General features: G+C 46.9%; 1 protein-coding gene across 1 annotated transcript in view; it reads left to right on the plus strand.

Annotated features, from left to right (window-relative positions):
• Positions 1 to 4618: 4618 nt before the first annotated feature.
• The window catches only part of EIF4EBP1 (eukaryotic translation initiation factor 4E binding protein 1), an 18334-nt gene continuing 3478 nt past the window's right edge, over positions 4619 to 19474 (plus strand). Inside the window, exon 1 of the mRNA XM_004682241.2 lies at positions 4619 to 4793. Within this exon, the coding sequence (XP_004682298.1) occupies positions 4649 to 4793 (145 nt within the window). The 5' untranslated portion in view covers positions 4619 to 4648. The remainder of the gene's footprint in view (positions 4794 to 19474) is intronic.

Below are 19474 nucleotides of genomic sequence, written 5' to 3' on the forward strand. Positions count from 1 at the left end.
AGCAACCCTTATTATCCTCAGTGCTAGATAGATACTCCTGTCCTGTTGTCTAGAAGAATTTGTATAAAATTAGTGTTTATTCTTCTTTCAAGTGTTTGAAAGAAATCTCCAGCAAAATCATCTGGAGAATTCTCCTTGAAAGGAAAGGCATTTTATCTTTATTGAAACCACTTTGTCTAATGGAATCATAAAAGCTTTGGTCAAGTTCGGGGCGGGGGAGAGTAATAATAATGAACAATTATATACCAGAGACATTTTATGGGCATGGAGTGGGGAATGATCAAAAAGGGGGGGGGTGGAGAGGGAGAGTGCACTGGACTATGGTGATGGCACACGTGTGATTTGTGATGGGAAGCCCAAGGGGATTACAACTGAGGTGGAAAAAGGTACAAAATGATGTAAAAATAAACTATTACATTAAAATAATAATAATTAAAGAAAACTTTGGTCAAGTTATAGAATCTAAAATTGCAGATCTTGAGTATTGTTAAGTCTCACTTCCCTTACCACCTTCACATAAATAGCTCTCTCTCACTTAGGGTACAATGAAAAGCTGATCAGATCTCCTTATCCTCTGACATGATTAATTCCTCATAAGAACATTCCCAAAGACCCTCCTTCTACCCCAAAATTAGAACCAAAAAAAAAAAAAAAAAAAAAAAAACAAGAGCAGAGCTGTCAATTCAGGAACCAAAGAGGCCGTGAGGGAAGCTTGGGCAGCCAAAATTCCCCAAAAGGTAACCACAGTGCTGACCAGCCTGGGAACCAGCTCCTTCTTGTGCTCTGATGTGAATGATCCAGCAGGCTCAGGAACAGAGAAGGTGAGAATGTCATTTTCCCTACTGGTCACTAAAGAGTAAGAAGTTAGATCTCGATTTCCCTTGTGGTGCCAGAAAACAAAAACAAAAACAAATTCGCAGTAATAATTTGTTGAGTAAGTCAAAGGACACATGTTCGTTTGGGCCCCAAGAACAGGTCTTAAAACGAAAGAAAAACCTAGCGATTCGTCATGATGGCCGGGAGAGGGCGCTCCAGCCTAGCCGGTCATAAACTGGAGAACAAGCCAACAAATCACCCTTCCCCAGGGGAAAGTTTTTGGGTTCCCCTATCACTTCCCACGCACGAGTGTAGCTTTAGGAAAGTAAGTCTCAGCCAATTCTTACCCATAATACCCATGTCTTTCCATTTTATGTGTCTGCACGTTTTCTCATGTATACAAGCCAACCTTCTGACCCCACGGCTAGGCACAAACTATGGTTAGGTGGTACGCTGAAACACTTAACAAATGTCACATTTCATGCCTCAAATGAAGGAAATGGAGGCGTCATAGGCAGAAGTCTGGGAATCAGAAGGCAGGCTTCTAGAAAACTATCATTGTAAAACTGTCCACCATGGTTCCGAATATGTACTGTAAATTTTACATAGGTAGATACTGTTTCTTCCATTTTGCAGAGAAGAAATGGCAATCACCAAATGGCAGGGTGATTGACAAAGGTCACGGAGATCATGAGTGGGTTTTCAACTCAAGATGTTCTGTCTACAAGACTCAGAAAATTATATCACTTCCATCAGTTTGAGTTTTTTTCAAATATGTTACTGCTGAAAACATCACTCTCTGTGAGATCCAGTGAGTTCAAGACTGAGCAAAGGGGGTTAATGGAGTCTGGACAAGGGAGAGAAATGGCAGTTTCTTTGGAGTCTTTCCTAGGGTGCAGGACAGGTGGGGCATTGTCACCAGCCAAAGAAGTGAGGTACAGAGAGGTACAGACAGACAGACACACACACACACACACACACACACACACAATCGTGAGCAGGCAGAAGTCTTCAGATCCTGACTGGTAGGGACTAAATGTGTGTCTGTCCCCAGTTCACCCCCCCCCCCCAAGGTATTTGGAGGTGGAGTCTTGGGAGGTAATTAGATTGACTGAGGTCAGGAGGCGGGGATGGGTGTTTATGATGGGATCAGAATCCTTAAGATAGGAGAGCCCAGAACCTTTTCTCACCACCATTCAAAGACACTAGAGTGAACCACTTGAAAGCCAGAATCAAATCAGCCAGAACCTTAATCTTGGACTTCCCAGACTCCAAAACTGTGATCGACAAACATCTGTCCTTTAAATCACCCATTGTGTTCTAGCAGCCTGAACTAATAAGTAAAACAACATTGCTTCCATCTTAATCTTCCTCTTCTTGGGGACAGCTTTGCAGTTCCCCTGGCTATAAAACAGGCTCTTGAAAAATGATCCCACCACAAGCTCCCAGTTCATCTGAAGCATTCTGAAGTTTGGGAATAAATCTCCAAGGTGGGGTGGTAGTGAAATATATGCACTTTGGACTATGTATGCAGGTTATAAAAATATTTAAATCTGGTCTTTGAGGTGGATAGGCTAATGTGTCATTTTCCTCATGTATGAATAATGGCTGACAACACTCCTAACATTGTGGTTCATTTTAAGTAATTCCCTCAAAGTCAAGTCTCTTGCACAATGTAGACTGGATAAGAGCTCAGTAAATGTTCTTTTTCCTTCTCCTTGTAGTGTCATGATCGTCAAGGTTACAGTTAGCAGAACCTGAGAAAAAAGTAACTAAAATCAACAATAAAAAGGGTACCCTTCCCTCTGGTCTCAACTAAGGGGTGCAAGCCAAGAATCAGGACACAGATGGCCTCATCTTGTGAAGAGGGTGCAGCACCTGAAAACAGTTGTCTTTGGACACATCAGTGACTTTGTAGAGAGTCCAACTTCACATTTTCTGGTGTTGCTAAACCACCCAGTTCCCAGAGGATAAGGTGTTGAACAGAGCCAATTTGAGCAACCCTTATTATCCTCAGTGCTAGATAGATATATTAAACAGACTCCTGCTCCAAATTTCCTTATCTTTGAAGAAACATTTGCATAGCTTCATAAACCTGAAAAGCTCAGAATTAGAGCTGCTTTCCCAGAGCTACCTGGAAGCTGTTCCCAGGCTCCAACCCTCACTCTTGATTCTTTAATAAACATCTAATTTTGTTTGTCTCAATGTATTTTTAGTAGTCAAAGCGCAAATAGGAAAATTTCAGGCATTCACCTCCTAGCGGAGAGGGTATTTCTAGGGGTGGGGAGGAACCTGTGGGAACTGAGGGCCTTGACTTCTCACCTCATACATGAGGACATGGTGGATTGGGGTCAGCACCCTCACGCCAAACCATGGAGGGGGTGTTCAGGGGGTACAACACACTTCCAGCCTATGCGCACATGTGTGACACACACTTGTGTGACACGTATTTGACACAGGGGATTTGCTCTGGGCTGCTCCACACACTCCCTCCCAACTTTTCTTCCACTCTACAGTGCTGGAATCTTCTGTAGTCCCTTTACAGTCACCATCCCCCTCCTTTCAGCCCTACTCCCAGCCCAGGAATCTGGCCTATAGACCAGTATTAATGGATTCCCTTGTCCTTTGTCTTCCAGAGGAATTAGTCCATCAGGAACCCGGCAGGGGGGCGAATGGCAGGGGGCCAGCAAGGTCTGAGTTTCTGCTTCTTAGCTCCTCCTGGTATGTGACCCGGACTGAAGGTGATAACTCCTGTGTGGCCTTTCCACTGTGTTCTCTCTCTCTCACCCCACTAACTACACCCCTCCCCCCAGTTCTTCAGGCTCAGGTATTGTGGTTTCCCTACCTCCAGCCCACACCTTTGTAAATCTTCCCTTTACCAAACTCTCTTCAAATTTCTCAGTTTGAGTTAGACTGACACATCCGCAAAGGCTGTTTAGGTCCAAATAGAAGTTCTGCAGGCTCCTGGTGATCCTGTGCCATTGAGCCACTCACCAGCTTCACCAGGCTCCTCCGTGTCTTCATTCCCCTCCTAAAATTGATGACCCTCACAAAGCACCCACTACCTAAGGGACGTCCCTTCGTGCGTTTGAGTGAAGAACCTGGGGTTTGTAGTCCCCGCGGTGCCGCCCCCTCGCCCCCCCCGTCGCCCTCCCCCCCGCACCTCTGCCAGCGCTGGGCTTCCCCTCCAGCCCTGGGTGCGGGGCGGGCTCCAGGGGTGGGGTGCGGAGGGCGGGGAGAGTGGGGTTCGTTCCCGTGTCCTCCCACATCCTCTTTGAAATCAAGGACTGTGCCTCCTTCGTCATTTCTTCAAAACCTGCCCCATCGTGGGTGCTCTCAGCAAGCAATGAGGGCGAACGACCAATCAAGCTCCACTTTCCCAACTGAGGAACTAAAGCACGGGACAGGGAGGGTTGAGGAGAACATCCGGACGGAAACCTGAAGGAGAAACGAGGCTTTCCCAGATGGGACTGAGTAGGCTTGGGTACCCCGCGCAGAGCAAGAGAGCGCCCCAGACCCCCACCCTCACCCTCCTGCCAGCGTGGCGGGAGGAGCCGGGAAACGAAAGGAGCAGGCCAGAGAGGGGCAGTGCTGAGCCCCGCACGCGTGTGACGGTCGTGGGGAGCTCGCACCCAGGGCTGGAGGGGAAGCGCGGCACAGGCAGAGATGCGGGGAGGGGCGGCGGGGGGGCGAGGGGGCGGCACCGCGGGGGACTACAAATCCCAGGGGCGGCGAGAGCTGGAGGCGGAAGGGGCGGACTGGGGCGGGGCGGGGCGAGGCTGGAGGGGCTGGAGAGCCAAGCTCGGGCTGCGGGCGCCGCGCGCGGGAGACCATGTCTGGGGGCAGCAGCTGCAGCCAGACCCCAAGCCGGGCCATCCCCGCCACTCGCCGAGTTGTCCTCGGCGACGGCGTGCAGCTGCCGCCCGGGGACTACAGCACCACCCCGGGCGGCACGCTCTTCAGCACCACCCCGGGAGGTAGGTGCGGTTTGGGGGGCTCTTGGTGCCAGCGGGCTACGGGCGGCGGGGAAGACTGACTCCACAGAGCCGGAGGGATCCGGAGCCACCGGTAGTATGGGGCGACCAGGTGCACGGGCGCGGGCACGGGCGCTGGGCATCGTGGCCAGCGGGGGTCACCGGTGGTCCCTGGGAGCGCTGCCTGTCCCCAGGGCTCGCCCTGCAGAGCGGCGACTGCGGACTGCCCACTGGCTTCTTTCTGGAAGAGACAGACGAGTACCCGCCCTCCCTTGCAACGGACTGCCACATTCGAGGTGTACTGCCCGTTGTGGATGTTGACGGCTGTCCTGAGGAGGAACAGGGTGGGATCTGGGTAGCCCAGTGATCAAGTTGTGGCTCGACCTGGGGCTTTTAAGGGACGGGAATGGCGTTCTCATTGGGGTGGGTGGCTCCTGCATAATCCTTTTTCTTCCCGAGGTACCCCAAGTTTTGCGTTGGGTCCGCACCCCCTCGGAGCGCTGGGCTGCTTGCCTGCTCCAGCAATGCCTCCCAGCACCTGTGCACATTGTCTGTTTTCGTGTGTGGGATCACCCTCTAGGGACCCGGGGCCGCTCCCTGGGCTGTGCAGAAAAACACGTTTCCTCTGTCGGGAGGAGGGGGACCGAGTGACCTCGCTCCAACTGGATGAGGAAGAGGAAGCTGAGTTGGCACGGTTGGGGGCCAGCCTAGGGCTGCCCTTGGGAACTGGGCATTCCCCCCTAGCGCCCGAGGCCTGGTGCACAGCAAGCAGCTGATGAAACCGGCCCGCAGTTTTGCATGATGAAATCCTCGTGGCTCACCACTTCCCTCCTATCCCCTTTTGGCCCTCCCCTCCCCTCCACAGCTCCAGATCCAATCTATTCAAAGACTCCCGAGCGATGCGGGTGCCCTGCTCAGAGGCACCGTGTATGCTGGGTAGCCACACTCCGGACTCCGGGTAGCCTGCGGCAGGACCACAGCCTAGTCGCCTGCCTGGCTTCAGGGGTCACATGCTTATTTTCTTAGGCAGCTGTCCCACCCCCAGGGAGCATTGCCAGATCCAAGGTGTTTTTGGGGTCTGTTTGATCCAAAACATACAATATTAGAACTGTTGGGGGCTTGGATGTTATTCAACCACCCCACCTTATTCTACAAAACACTTTCAGGAGGCCCTAAAGCTGGAGGACAGTACCCACTGTCCAATGTCACAAAGTTTTGTTTTTTTTTCTGGTTTGAAAAGAAATACCAGCCAAGTAGAGAGGGGAGAAACACTCTCTCTTCTATTAAAAATGATTCAAAGAAAAGTTCCCAGCAGTTCTTCTTGTCATTCTTGGTGCAAATTCTCTTTCACACCTAGGTCTTTTGTAGTTCACACTGCCCTTTCTCAGTGCCATGATGCATCTCCAGGACAATTTTGGGATTCCATCAAGTGAGGGTGTAGATCTCTTGATTTGTTCAGGGTGGGTATGAAGACAGGTCTGAAGGCGGCAGTGGCCTTTTTTCATCCTTTGTTGTTAGATAGGAATAAAGTTCTGTTTATAGAGAACTCTGATACACTATGGGAATGGAGGAACTGGTATATCGCAGCAAAATATCTGATCTTAGAAGGTTTTCTGCGGCATTGGGTCATTTAGTTTCTAAGACCAACTGGAAGAAAGCTAGCAGCGCCAGGCGTCTGGATGTCCAGCAGGCCAGGCACAGCTCACCGTTCACAAGCCACAGAAACATGGCCTGCCTCCACAAAGTCCGCAAACCTAGCCTGCCTCTCAGTTGGCCAAGGCTCAGTCTTCAGAGCCCATTTCTCCCACCCCTGTATCTGCCCAGAATGAGAAACTTTCCCTAGTGAGAAAAGGTGTCTCATGCGTATGAATTACCTGGGGACCTCATTTAAATGCAGATTCTGATTTTGTAGAATCAGGGAGGGGCCTGAACTTGCCTTGTCTAGGTCCCAGTGATCTAAATACCTCACTCAAGTATCTCAGGGTAGGTACTCAGGAAATAGTAGAATGTGACGTTGCAGACCTGACGGATCTGGTTAAATGAGGTAAACTCTTGAGGTGTGTTTCACATCAGCCTTTAATCCTGGTTCTGGAGAGAGCCTTCATGGTGTTCACTCTCACTTATTTTCAAGAGGCAACAAGAGCAATTTGAGTTGACTGTTCACTAGTCACTCTTGTTGGAATGGCAATGCAGTGGTTGTTCCTGAGGTAAAGGGAGTAGCAGTGGGTTTGAGCTATCTCCACTACTATAACTCTAGTCAGTGCCTTTGTACTCATTAACCTTCCTGAAGTTAGGTGTCTGATGAATTTAAGAGAAAGTTGTGAAGGGAGTATGGTATGTGAACATTTAGAGTTGTGGAAACTTGAAAATTTCCTGTCATCTGCCCCTCTTTCCCCCTGCCATGTTCCCTGTTCTGTTTTGGATGTTTGACCCCAAAGACTAAAGAATTTGCTAGTAGTCATATCTAAGGCCTGTACCTGGGTAAGGTTAATCAGGGTAAGGGTAGAGCTACAGGTGTTAATGGCACCCCCACTTGATTAGACGAACAAAGCCTGTCCAGGAAGCTTACCTTGGAGCAGCTCCTAAATCTTTGGCTATGAAAGAGACAGTGCTGGGAAGAGGGGGAGGTATACGACCATTGTCTCTAGACCTCAGTCAACGGTGAAAGTCTGTTTTATTAGTAAGGACAGGCTGAAAGAACTTGGGCAAAAGGCAGTGAGGAAAGTGAAAAGTGGTCCCACTTCTCACATTAACCTCAGCTTCCTTTTTAGTGTTTAGAACATTCTACAGTGTGTCCCTCACTCGACACTTTGACCGAGGCCCTGACATACAGCACCCCCAAGCTCCTTAATGCCCACACGCCTTTATGTTTTTAAGTCACTTAGCACATCCAGAATTGGAGGATAGTTTGTCCTCAAGGACTGGGGTTGCCAGGTAGAATGATGAAGACTCACTTGAAATAGAATTACAAGCATCAAAGTTCCATCTAAAGAAGGAAACAGATAGACAGTCCTGCACCTACCCCTATCCCACCCCCAGCCAGCGGAATTTGTCTGACAGTCAACTGAGAATGGCCTGCTCCAACTAGTCCACCTGGTAGGCTCTACAGACTAACCATGCAGACACAGCTGTTAGATTTAATTCCCTTCAGAGGCTTACGTATTTTTTTCAATATCCTCAAAAGTGACAGGACCTTATTCTTTCGAAGAGGGGTTTGATCTTTTTTTTTTCCTTTGTAGAGCAAAAATGTCCTTTATCACCAAGTCGATTCCCGGCTAGGGAGCTGACCCACATGGTGCAGCAGACCTCTCCTGTCTGCCTGCTGCTCCCCTCAGCAGTGTACTTCAGTGGTGCAAGGACAGGCAGGGTGGTACCATATTTACCTATTGGTATAGAGCAATGAAGGATTTTCTGTATTTTCAGAACTTTTTATTTAATTAAATTTCTTTTGTTGAAGTAACATGGCATTATTGTATACATTTAAGTTTCAGGTGTACATCCTTAAAAATTAATATCTATACCTACAGCATGAGAGTGAGGCATTTTCTTGTATGAGTTTTTATTTGATGTCATCCTAAGAAAGGAGTTAGGAAGATAGCTGTAGTGATAAGAGGATTGCTCCCAAGGTGAAAGTTTTTAAGGAAAACTGTTTATTTGTATGCATCAGTTCTTATGTGTTCAAAACAGTGAGAAATCTGTTACTTTTTGGTCTTACTAAGATCCATGACAGTGTTCTTCCTCCAAATGATTCATAGTTAAGAATCACGTGTATTTGTTTATATGTTTATGTCCTAGGTAAGACAGGAAGTTCTTTCAGTCTTAGTCAGCTTTGTATGGCCAAGATTGAAGGCAGGGTCTGCTGTATAAAGAGTTGAAAAGAAAAGTGTTTCCAGGATAATCTTTTTTTTTTTTTAAGCTTTATTTGTGCATACTGGGGTACAGGCCAGAGGCTCAAGGGCAGTTAGAGGATTCACTAGAGACAGAGTGGGGAGCAAAACAGGTTGATTAAGGAAGTACGCTGCTGAGGGGAGCAGCAGGTGAGCCAGGAGAGGTCTGCTGCCCCATGTGGGTCACCTCCAGGGCAGGGATCGAACTCGCACCTCAGAGGCCAGCTTTGCAGTGCTGTGCTTTAACCCACTGGGCCACCAGGATTATTGAATTTTAACCCTGAGTCTGAGCTGGCTTAATGATAATCTTTAACTGTTCATTTCTGTTACAAGATAATTGTTTATCTTGGAATGTCTAAAGGACAAAAACTTTGTCTCAACTTTCCCCTTATTCCACTATTATACATAGTGATATTAGTGCTTTATTTTTCCTGTTATTAATTGAACAGAAACTAGAAAGAAGTGACTTTTTCAGAAACCAGGGTCTCAGACACTGGGATTAGTGCTCCTTGTTTACTTGTTTGCACCCAGCATCACTGACCAGGCAGGAGTAGGTGACATCTCTCCATGGCACTTGGGTGCTCAAAGTCATGAGCACCAACAGGACGCATTGTAATCCAATGTCCATGCTTAGTAAAGTTAACTGAACGAGCTCAGATAAGACCTCCCTGGTGGCCTAGGGGATAATCTCAGCGCTGTCACAGCCAAAGCCTGAGTTGATCCCCAGCCAGGGAGCTAACCCACATATGGCACAGCAGACCTCTCCTTTCTCTCTTGTTGCTCCCATGAGTGCAGTGTATTTCACTAAATCCATCTGTTCTGTTCCCCACTCCTTCCTCTGGCCTACACCCCAGTTCTTCTACACAAAAATAAAATCTTTAAAAGAGAGAGAGCTCAGGTAGTAAGTCAGCCCAGAGGATCATAACTTGTCCAGCTCCCAAAGACACTTGCCTTGTTGAGAATGGCTGGATCTGTTAGCTGTTGCCATATATCAGTCACCTTAAAGCATGGGGAATTCAACAACAGTCTATTGTGTGTCTCCATTCTTTGGACTGGTTGAGCATTCTTTGATGATCTTGCTTAAGTTTGCTCGTATGGTTGCGTAGAATTGGCAGCTGGATTTCCCTGAGCCAGAAGACCTAAAATGACCTAACCCACGCGTCTGGGTCATTGGTGGGAACAACAGGAGGATTGGGAACTCTCTCTTGGTCTCACATCTTCAGGATATGAGCTTAACCTGAGCTTAATTAGCCTTTTCCAAGGCCTAGATGTGGAAGTCACGTACCCTCACCCACATACTTTTCTATAATCGAAGCACAAATTCAAGGAAAGGGAAAAATAGCAGCCATTGATTAAGGCAAACCACATATACAAGCACTGCTGTGAGGAGTTAGAGGGGCCACATTTTCAGGTAATCTTCCGTAAAGGTCAAATCTCAAAGAACAATCCATTTCAGGAACTGTTCCTCCTTCTCTGGCCAGCAGACCAGTGTCAGATGTAGAAGCAGAACAAAATCACACATGGAAATCTGCTGTTGGTTTAAATATAGATCATACCTTCCTGAAAATACTGAGTCACAAGTCCTGTGCCCCATTTTCAAGGCCTATGTCCAGTTGTACAAACAGACCATACAGATGATCATGATGCAGACCACAGGGCAGTACATTCCACTTCTGTCACCAGCCTCCCTCCTTCCTGCTTCATGCTCTGGGTTTAGGGACACCCAGCCCACCCACAGGGCCTTGCTTTGCACATCTACTTGAACATTCCTGCTATTCCAGAGTACTGGCCTCAGGGTCCAAAGTGGATAGGAGACAGAGTGACAGGAGGGTCAGGCAAGTTCAGAATTCCCTTGGGCCTCCCAGCGAAGCAATATGGAAGATGTGGAGATGAGGACATGGAGTGGAAGTGAGCACGTCGCAGTGAGTGATGATGGGCCAGGCAGGGGCAAAAGTATTTGTTACAAGTAGAACCTGGAGTGACTGACAACTGAAGTGATGCAAATATGGGAATCTTACCCGGAATACTAAGTGGGGAGATGCTGGAAAGTTTCCAGAAATTAAAAATTGTTGGAAAAAAAGTGAATCTTTATCTTTAGCAGTCATTGATGGTGGCCACAATCTGTTTCCGAGGACTTAAGCTTATGTAATTAACTGCAAAGTAATTGTACATAACTTTAAGATAATCATTTTTTTAAAATGATCTAGTGGTTAAGAGACAGTATGTGCATGTGTATGAGAAAATGGATTCCCTTCTTCAGAATAAAAGGGGAAACTGGGTCTGTATTTGCTAGGGCTGCCAGAACAAAATACTACAGATGAGGGGGCTTAAACCATAGGAATTAACTTTCTCACAGTTCTAGTAGCTGGAAATCCACCGTCAAGGTGCCGGCTGAGTTAGCTTCACCTAGGCCCTATCCTGGGCTTGCAGACAGCTTTCTCTCACTGCCTCTTCAGTGGTCTCTCCTCTGTAGCTTCTCTCTCTTTTTTAAAGATTTTTATTTATTTATGCATACAGAACTGTGGTACAGGCCAGAGGTGAAGGAGCGGCAAGAGGATTCACCAGAGACAGAGTGGGGAGCAGAACAGGCAGATGTACTTAAATACACTGATGAGGGGAGCTGCAGGCGAGACAGGAGAGGTCTGCTGCACCATGTGGGTCACCTCCTCGTGGGGATCGAACTAGCACTGAGGTGGCTGGGGGCAGCTTCTGCAGTGCCACACTCCAAACCCCTGAGCCACCAGACAGGACATGGCTTCTCTCTTTTAAGTCCACCTGCATGTTGGATTAGGGCCCTTCCTAACTGCCGTCTTTTTTACTTACTGGCTATTTAAAGACCTTATCTCCAAATACAGTTGCATTTATGTGCAGGGGCTGGGACAACATGTGAATTCAACTCCTAACTGGACCCTCCCTTTCTTACTGGGGCTGCAGTTGTTAGTTTCTGTGCACCAGGGGCCTTTCACAAGGACCTTCTGTTAGTAATGCATTTTAGAGACAGTGGGATGCATTGGTGCCTTTCAGGGTCAGGGGAAATGAAGAGAAGAAAGGGGAAGGGGCTTGGCTAACCTTTCCAATAATTGCTTCAGCTCTTTTGTTCTGAATGTCTCTAGAAGCCTTCCCTCTTGTTTAATTTTCAAACAAACTGGTCTACAAGCTGACGTGTGTCAGCGCCTCAAAGGGGGGGAGTAGCAGAGGGCCCTTTGCCAATCTCTGATGTACCTCCATTTGGGATTCTGGTAAGACAAAAGACTCCTGGACCCTGGGGAATATCCAAATCTTGATTCTCTTTGCAAAAAAAAAAAAAAAAATGGACTGCGCATGCTCTACTAAACAGACTGCCCGGCAAGAAAAGCTGCCCAAATACATGTGGCCTGCTGGTGTGTGTGTGTGTGTTGCAGGGTGGGGTGGAGGGACAGCTGGTAGATCCTGGCACGGCTGCCTATTTGTCTCCAGGTTGACATGGAGCTGCTGGTGAGCGCTGAGTTGAAAATTGCTCAGAGTATTTTGTTCACAGGCTGTTGGCTTGTGTCTGAGCACAGGCATGCGAACTTACCTCGACCCTGTTGTGAAATGCTCTCCCGCTCCCTGGAATAGGAACAGCAGTTCTAGGAATTCTGCTCTGTACTCTTGCTAGGCCTCACGTCCAAGTTCAGGGGAAGGAAGAATGCAGAATGCTCTTGCCAGCGGAGGCCCAGGGAGGGACCAGCCTGTCTCAGTTTACAGGCGTCATGTTCAGCAGCGTAGTGAACTTGAGTGACTGCAGGAGCTGTGGGGGAACAGGGAAGGAATCAAGGCAGGTGACCCTCTTATGGAGCATCCTCCTCTGGTCAGATACTCAGAAGTCTAGGTAAAAAATCTGAAGATCCCTGTAATTTCTCCAGCTGGCAGTGCTGGGCAAAGTGCAACGTCCTCGTCTGTCTTGCTAATTTTAAACAAAGCTCAGTGTTTAGGCTTGGATTCAAGACAGGCTAACTGGGCCTATGGTGGCTTTGAGATGGACTTCTAACTGTCAGTTTCCCATCTGCCATCTCAGGATGATAATGGTAGCTCCCTCAAGGATGGTGGGGATTCAGGGGACCCCAGGGGATCAAAAGCCAGCATGTCAGGCTGTGAGTGCCCAGACAGGCAGCAGTGACAGCCAGTGACTACCTTACCTGGAAATCTAATCCTTCACTAAAGCAAAAACATATTTTTGCACACCTGCCTGGTACTGTGATAGCTGCAGAAAGTAAAAATCAAAGCTCCTGGGGGCCTCCCTGGTGGTACAAGGGGTTAAAGTGCAGCACCACGAAGCTCTCCACAGACACTAAAGCATGAGTTCCATCTCCAGCCAGGGAGCTGACCCACATGGCATGACAGACCTCTCCTGTCTTGCCTGCTGTTCCCCTCAGCAGCAGTATGTTTGAGTTGATCTGCGTGTTCTGCTCCCTACTCCGTCTCTGATGAATCCTCTCACTCCTGACACCTCTAGCTTGTACCCTAGTTCTTGTATGTATAAATAAATAAATCTTAAAAAAAAAAAAAAAAAAACTAACTGCTGGGTATCTTCATGTAAAAAAATAAATCAATCAAAGCTCCTTTGCCTCCCAGGTACTTCTGCTTTCTCTGGGGGTGTTAGCTCTCCCAAGTAATTGTCCTTTTGGTAGCGGTTATGGCTAGCATAGTTTATTCTCGTACAAAGAATCTGAAATTTTTTTTTAACTGAGCTAACATTGCATTATAACATATAAGTTTCAGGTGTATATCATTATACATCCAAGTGTCTATGTTGAACTTTGTCTTCATTTAATCCTTGTGATGCTCCTGTGAAGTGTGGATTTGGTTAGTACCCTGGGCTCAGAGCTGAGGGACAAACTGACCTGGAATTGAGCTGGTTGGTACATAGTGAACCTAGGTTTGAGCCCAGAACTTCTCCAAGTCTGGGCTCTTTGTGCCACGTTAAGTGCATGCCAACAAGGAAATACTAAAAATAAACGGGAGTAAATTAGAGCTACAACAGACCCTGGAGATCACCTATAAAGACTCACATGTAGTTGGTGGCTTAAAAATAGTTGGAATGAGCCTAGTCCACCACTTTGTTTACAGGCAAGGAAACCCAGGGCATGTCTACATTGCTTTGTTCTTTCAAGCAAACCACTACTACCACAAAGCATTCCCCGAGGGGAAAAAAATGCCATTTGTATTTGGTGCTGGGACACAAAATCCCAAACACTGGTCACCCAGCATCTCAAGCTCATGGTGGTTCTTGAAGCATGTTTCCGTGGGATAAAACAAGATGAAGGGCACCCTTTTGCTCTGCACCCCTCCCCCAAGGCCCTTTCCAGGGTTGCCTGTCTCCCCTCTGATGGGCCCCAGCTTTGACCATGAAATTGGTGGAATGGGACTGAATGCTTCTGGTGATGATAATACCTAGAATTTGTTTGTTCACAGGGTTCTGTTCCAATCCACACAATCATCTTTGAAGTTGGCACTGTCAACATCCTCATTTCCTACAGAAAAAGAAACAGGCAGAGATGAAGTGATAAGTTGCCCATAGCTCTTAGAGCTAGTAAGTGGGGAAGCCAGGTTACCAGCCACTATATGATAGGAAGAACAGCGGGTGCTTGTCTGGCACAGGGTTCCTTCCTCTCTCTCTAGGGAGCAGGGAACTCCTGCTGCCACCTGAAAATACATTTTCCCCACATATGTTTACATGGTGATGAACCTAAAAAAGCTTCCAGTTGGAAGATAGATCAAGAGTAAACCTTGACCTCTACTCCCAGTGCAAAACATGATCCAAGTTTCACAAATGTTTCGAAGCCTGGCCGTGGGGCCTGGGAGTGTTAGCCACTGGTATTCTTTCCCCACCTCTTAAGAGGTAGGGGTTAAGGATTCCCCTGTTATTTCTTTCAAGTTCCTCCAGCATTAGGTCATCCTCAGCCCACCTTCCCCCAGAAGCCCACACCTTTGAGTCATTGCAGAATTGGGGGAAACAGATGTTACTGTATTTCAGGGACTTAGGGGTCAGACTGCCTGGAAGCAGGAAGATAACGGTTGATGGAGAGCTTGGTATCTCTGTCTCCCCAGCACACCAGGTAGATCTTTCCCCTTTCTCTGGTCCCCACATATGGTTCTGTTTTTGGACTTCACACACTTGACTGTAATCACTTGTGGTCATGTCTTTGTCCTCCACTAAATTGCAAGGGTCTGATATCAGTGAACTGTTCCTTACAGGCCCTAGCACTTAGTTAGCATCCTGCCAATACCAGTAGCACAGCGAATGAATATGTGAGGCCTCCTTACCTACTCCCGCAGAGTGTATCGGAGCTCAAGTCTAGTTTGGAGTGGGCTGATCCATACCTGCCCGGAGAGTACTGGACAAGTACCCCCCTACCCCTTCTCCAGCAGAATTCCCTGGGACTGGTGGGGGAGGGGAATTAGGGGAGACAAGGAGCCTACCTTGTTCCAACCCAGGCAGTTTTAACTTAATTTACTAGGAAAGGAGATCATGATCCTCTATTTGTATGTTTGCTTAACATCCTGTATTCTAATTAGAGGGTAACTAAGCACAAAACATAGTCTGTGACTCACACAATATATTGTGGACAGTGTACAGTTTTCTTACTTTAAACAGCAGCTGCACAGCATTGCATTGTAGATTTGATTCATTATGTATGCTGTCCCTTCATATTAAAAAAGTGTTTTATGTATCTATACATATGTGATCACATTCTTCTGTCTGATTTCATATATACTTGATTTTCTTCCCGATTTAATTTACTATATGTAAATAGTTTAAAACTCAGAAGTGCAAAAAGACTTCTTTTTTTTTTTTTTTAAAGATTTATTTATTTATTCATATAGAACTGGGGTACAGGCCAGAGATGCGGAGGGTGAGAGGATTCACCAGAGACAGAGTGGGGTGCAGAACAGGCAGATCGACGAAGTACACTGCTGAGGCGAGCAGCAGGCGGGTCAGGAGAGGTCTGCCACGCCATGTGGTCTCCTCCGGGGGCAGGCGGGAATCGAACTCATGCGGAAGTGGCTTAAGCTTCTCAGTGCAGTGCTTTAACCCGCTGCGCCACCAGGGAGGGCCAAGACTTCTTTTTTTTTTTTAAGATTTATTTTATTTATTTATTTATGCATACAAGAACTGGGGTGTAGGCCAGAGGTGCGGGGAGTGAGAGGGTTCACCAGAGACAGAGTGGGGAGCAGAGCAGGCAGATCCACTGAAGAAACTGCTGAGGGGAGACAGGAAAGGTCTGCTGTGCCAGAGGGGTCAGCTCCCAGGCTGAGGATCGAGCTCCAGCAGTTTGGCGTGGAAGGGACATCACAGTGGTGGCGCTGGACTAAATCTGTAGGCCACCAGGGAGGCTCCTCCATTTCATTTATCTGGCTTCATTTATTACAGTTTGGAGTGTGAGGTTTAGCACCAGCTGCATCCAAATTAGAGTATATGCTTCTATTTCTTGTTCTTGGAGTTCTGTATGACTTGTGAGAGAAGCAACTGGAAAAAATGTCTTGACTCTGCCAACTTGAAACCACCTAGATCCTCCAAAGATATTCATGCTCTTATTTGTAGAAATCTAGTGGGAGGGGACTCGTTTTCCCTATAGAGAGAGGAAGTAGGCCTGCCAAAAAGTGCTACGTGGCGGCTGGCTAGTGTGATAGCTGACTGGGCACTCTGTCAGGACTTAGGCATCCCCCCTCATAAGTGTGTTTCCTGGGTCCATGTCCTGTCCCACTATGCAGACCAGTTCTCAACTCCTGAAGTAGTGTTTTCAGCTTGAGGGTTCCCATTTGACAACATACAACTGTGTGTCTTATGTAAAGTTTGCCTCATCTGAAAGAGGTGTAAAGAATTTCCAGATCACCATTCACTGAAATTGTGTCGTGTTAGATTTCACAATGGATGGAAGAAAAAAGGGGGTTAACATGCTGAAGCTGCTTCCCTAGGATATAGTTCCATTTCCATCACATTGATTAAATGTCAGCTCCTTTTTCTCTTCGGCCTCAGTGAGTCAGGTGGTCTCAGGGTTCCCACCCTTCCCCAGCTTGGCTGATGTGTGAGCAGCTCTGTCTACCCTCCTACCGACCTCATGCCTACTCCCCCTGCGTCCCCCCACCACCACCCCCCAGCCTTCCTCTGCACCTAAAATACTCTTCGGGTGGGTATCTGATGTTCCACCTCTGCTGGCATTTAGTTTACAGATTTTATTAGCTCAAATGAGTATTTTTATTTTTAAATAAGTAACCCAACCATTGGACAATTGGTACAGAGGCTATTTTTCTCTCAAGTATAATGAATGATTTTAAATGGGCCTAAGACCATTACTGGGTATATATTCCAAAGAATTGAAAGTAGAGTCTAGAAGAGTCTGAATGTGCACACCCACATTCAGAGCAACATTATTCCCAGTAACTAAAAGGTGCAAGCAACTAAATGTTGTATGGACACACATTAGGATGTTATACAGCCTAGGAAAGAAAGGAAATTCCAGTACATGGCATCAGCACAGAGATGAACCTTGAGGACATTATGCTAAGTGAAGTTAGCCAGTTCAAAAAGATAGTTCATGATTCCACTTGTATGAGGTACCTGGAGTTGTCTAGTGCATTGGGACAGAAAATAGATGGTGAATGTCAGGGAATGGGAGAAAGGGGAAATGGAGAGTGGTTTGATGGGTGTGGAGTTTCAGGTGTATGAAATGCACAGCAATGTGAATGTGTCTTAACACTACTGAACCGCATATATAATAGTTAAATGGGAAATTACCTGCATTTTACCACAACTAAAAAAAAACAATGAAACAACTTCCTGGTGGCATAGGGGTGAAATCTCAGTGTCAGCACCACCAAGACCTGAGTTCAGTCCCAGGGAACCGACCCACGTTGTGCAGCAGACTTCTTCTGTCTGGCCCGCTGCTCCCCTCAGCAGTGTATCTCAGTCAATCTGCCTGTTCTGCTCCCCACTCTGTCTCTGGTGGATCCTCTCACCCCGTTCCGGCACCTCTGACTTACACTCTAGTTCTTCTATGCACAAATTAAATAAATAAATAAATCTTAAAAAAAAAAAAAAAAGAGCTGAAGCTTATTGACTTAATGAGCCTTCACAGAAGTTCCTGACCCAACAAATATTTGAGGTTGAATCTCCAGGTCCTAGATTCCACACCAGTGGGGTTAGTTCCCTAATCTGGCAAACCAACCAGCACAGGTGAGGGGAGGCAAAGAGAAGGCAGGTAAGGCACCTCACCTAAGCATTAAGTAGAAAGTAGTTCCATCTACAGCCAGCATCTTCCCCCTGGAGATTATTCCCCCCTTAGATTCATCAGCACTGGGAGAAGGAAGTATACAACCCTTTACATTACAAATGAGGAAACTGAAACCCCGAACAGGAGAGGGGCCATTGGAGGGTCACAGATAATGGTAGCAGTGCTTTCATGAAAGTCAGCTCTAGTTGTTTGCTCTACATCCTTTTCCCCCAAGAAATAGGAAGTGTGAGCCTTAGCCCATGAGGGGATGATGAGCATGTCTGCTCCGATTCAGCATTACTGTATTGCCCAATGGACGGGGAGAGCAAGACTGGGTGACCCCCCCAGATAGAGCCAGTGTTAGAGCAGGACAGCACATGCAAGCAGGCCACGTTCATACTTACGGATCTCACTTCTGTGCCTTTCACCACCCCAGCAGGAGGAGCCAGTCTCTCCAGCCCATGCTCAGAGCTCAGGAATACAAAGTGGGTTCTCTCCAGGAGTTAACAGGCCAGTGATAAACATCAGCCATGCTCTTTTTTTTTTTTTTTAAGATAAAAATTTATTATTTATTTATGCATACAAGAACAGGGTACAGGTAGTGAGGGGCTTCAGCAGAGAGAGTGGGGAGCAGAACACTGCTGAGGAGAGCAGCTGGCAGGTCAGGAGAGGTCTGCTGAGCCATGTGGGTCAGCTCCCTGGCTGGGAATCAAAGTTTCATAGTGTTGTGCTTTAACCCCTTGTGCCACCAGGGAGGGCCCTGGCATGCTCTTAAGTGAAGGTTATTTCAAGGTTATTGGTAAGGAAGGACATTCCTAAAGCCCTTAAGAACCTTAAAATGATTGTGTTAAGCCTGGTCATTCATATTCCACCTGCAGTTTTCCATCCCTTGTCTTGTACACATACTTAATATTTTTCTTTATGTTGCCACTCCCTCCTAATTTCATGTTTATTACTATATTTTATTCTACAGCACAATATCTAATTTATACATTTATATATTAAAAGAAAATGATATCACTACTATATATGGAAAACCAGGCTCCCTTGCCCTAAATAGAAGATGACTATAAAAAGAAATTTGACGAGACAGTTTTTCAGTTGTAACTAGATTCCATTGCAGAAGGCGTTGAGCATGAGGCCTGCTCTCTGTTGAAAAGGAGCAATCAGCAAACTGTGAGGTGTTAAGGATATATCACTAATACTAGGGCTCCAGAGATAATCAGGGTTAAACAATGATCTAACACAAGAGTATAATCACACTCGTTTGATAGAACAGGTGGGCCTCCGTGAGGCTCTCGGGTACTGGGATGGTTTTAAGATAGTGAAAAATTCCTTAAGACTTGCTGCTCTCGACGCGGCAGACCTCTCCTGACCGCCTGCTGCTCCCCTCAGCAGTGTCCTTCGTCGATCTGCCTGTTCTGCGCTCCACTCTGTCCCTGCTGAATCCTCTGCATCTCTGGCCTGTACCCCAGTTCTATATGAATAAATAAATATATCTTTAAAAAAAAAAAGACTTGCTGCTCTCTCAGGGTCATGCTTACTAAAGGAGAGTGAAAAGAAA

This window comes from Condylura cristata, unplaced genomic scaffold (assembly GCF_000260355.1).
Source record: "Condylura cristata isolate star-nosed mole 26May11 unplaced genomic scaffold, ConCri1.0 scaffold00014, whole genome shotgun sequence".
In the NCBI taxonomy this organism is placed as follows: Eukaryota; Metazoa; Chordata; class Mammalia; order Eulipotyphla; family Talpidae; genus Condylura; species Condylura cristata.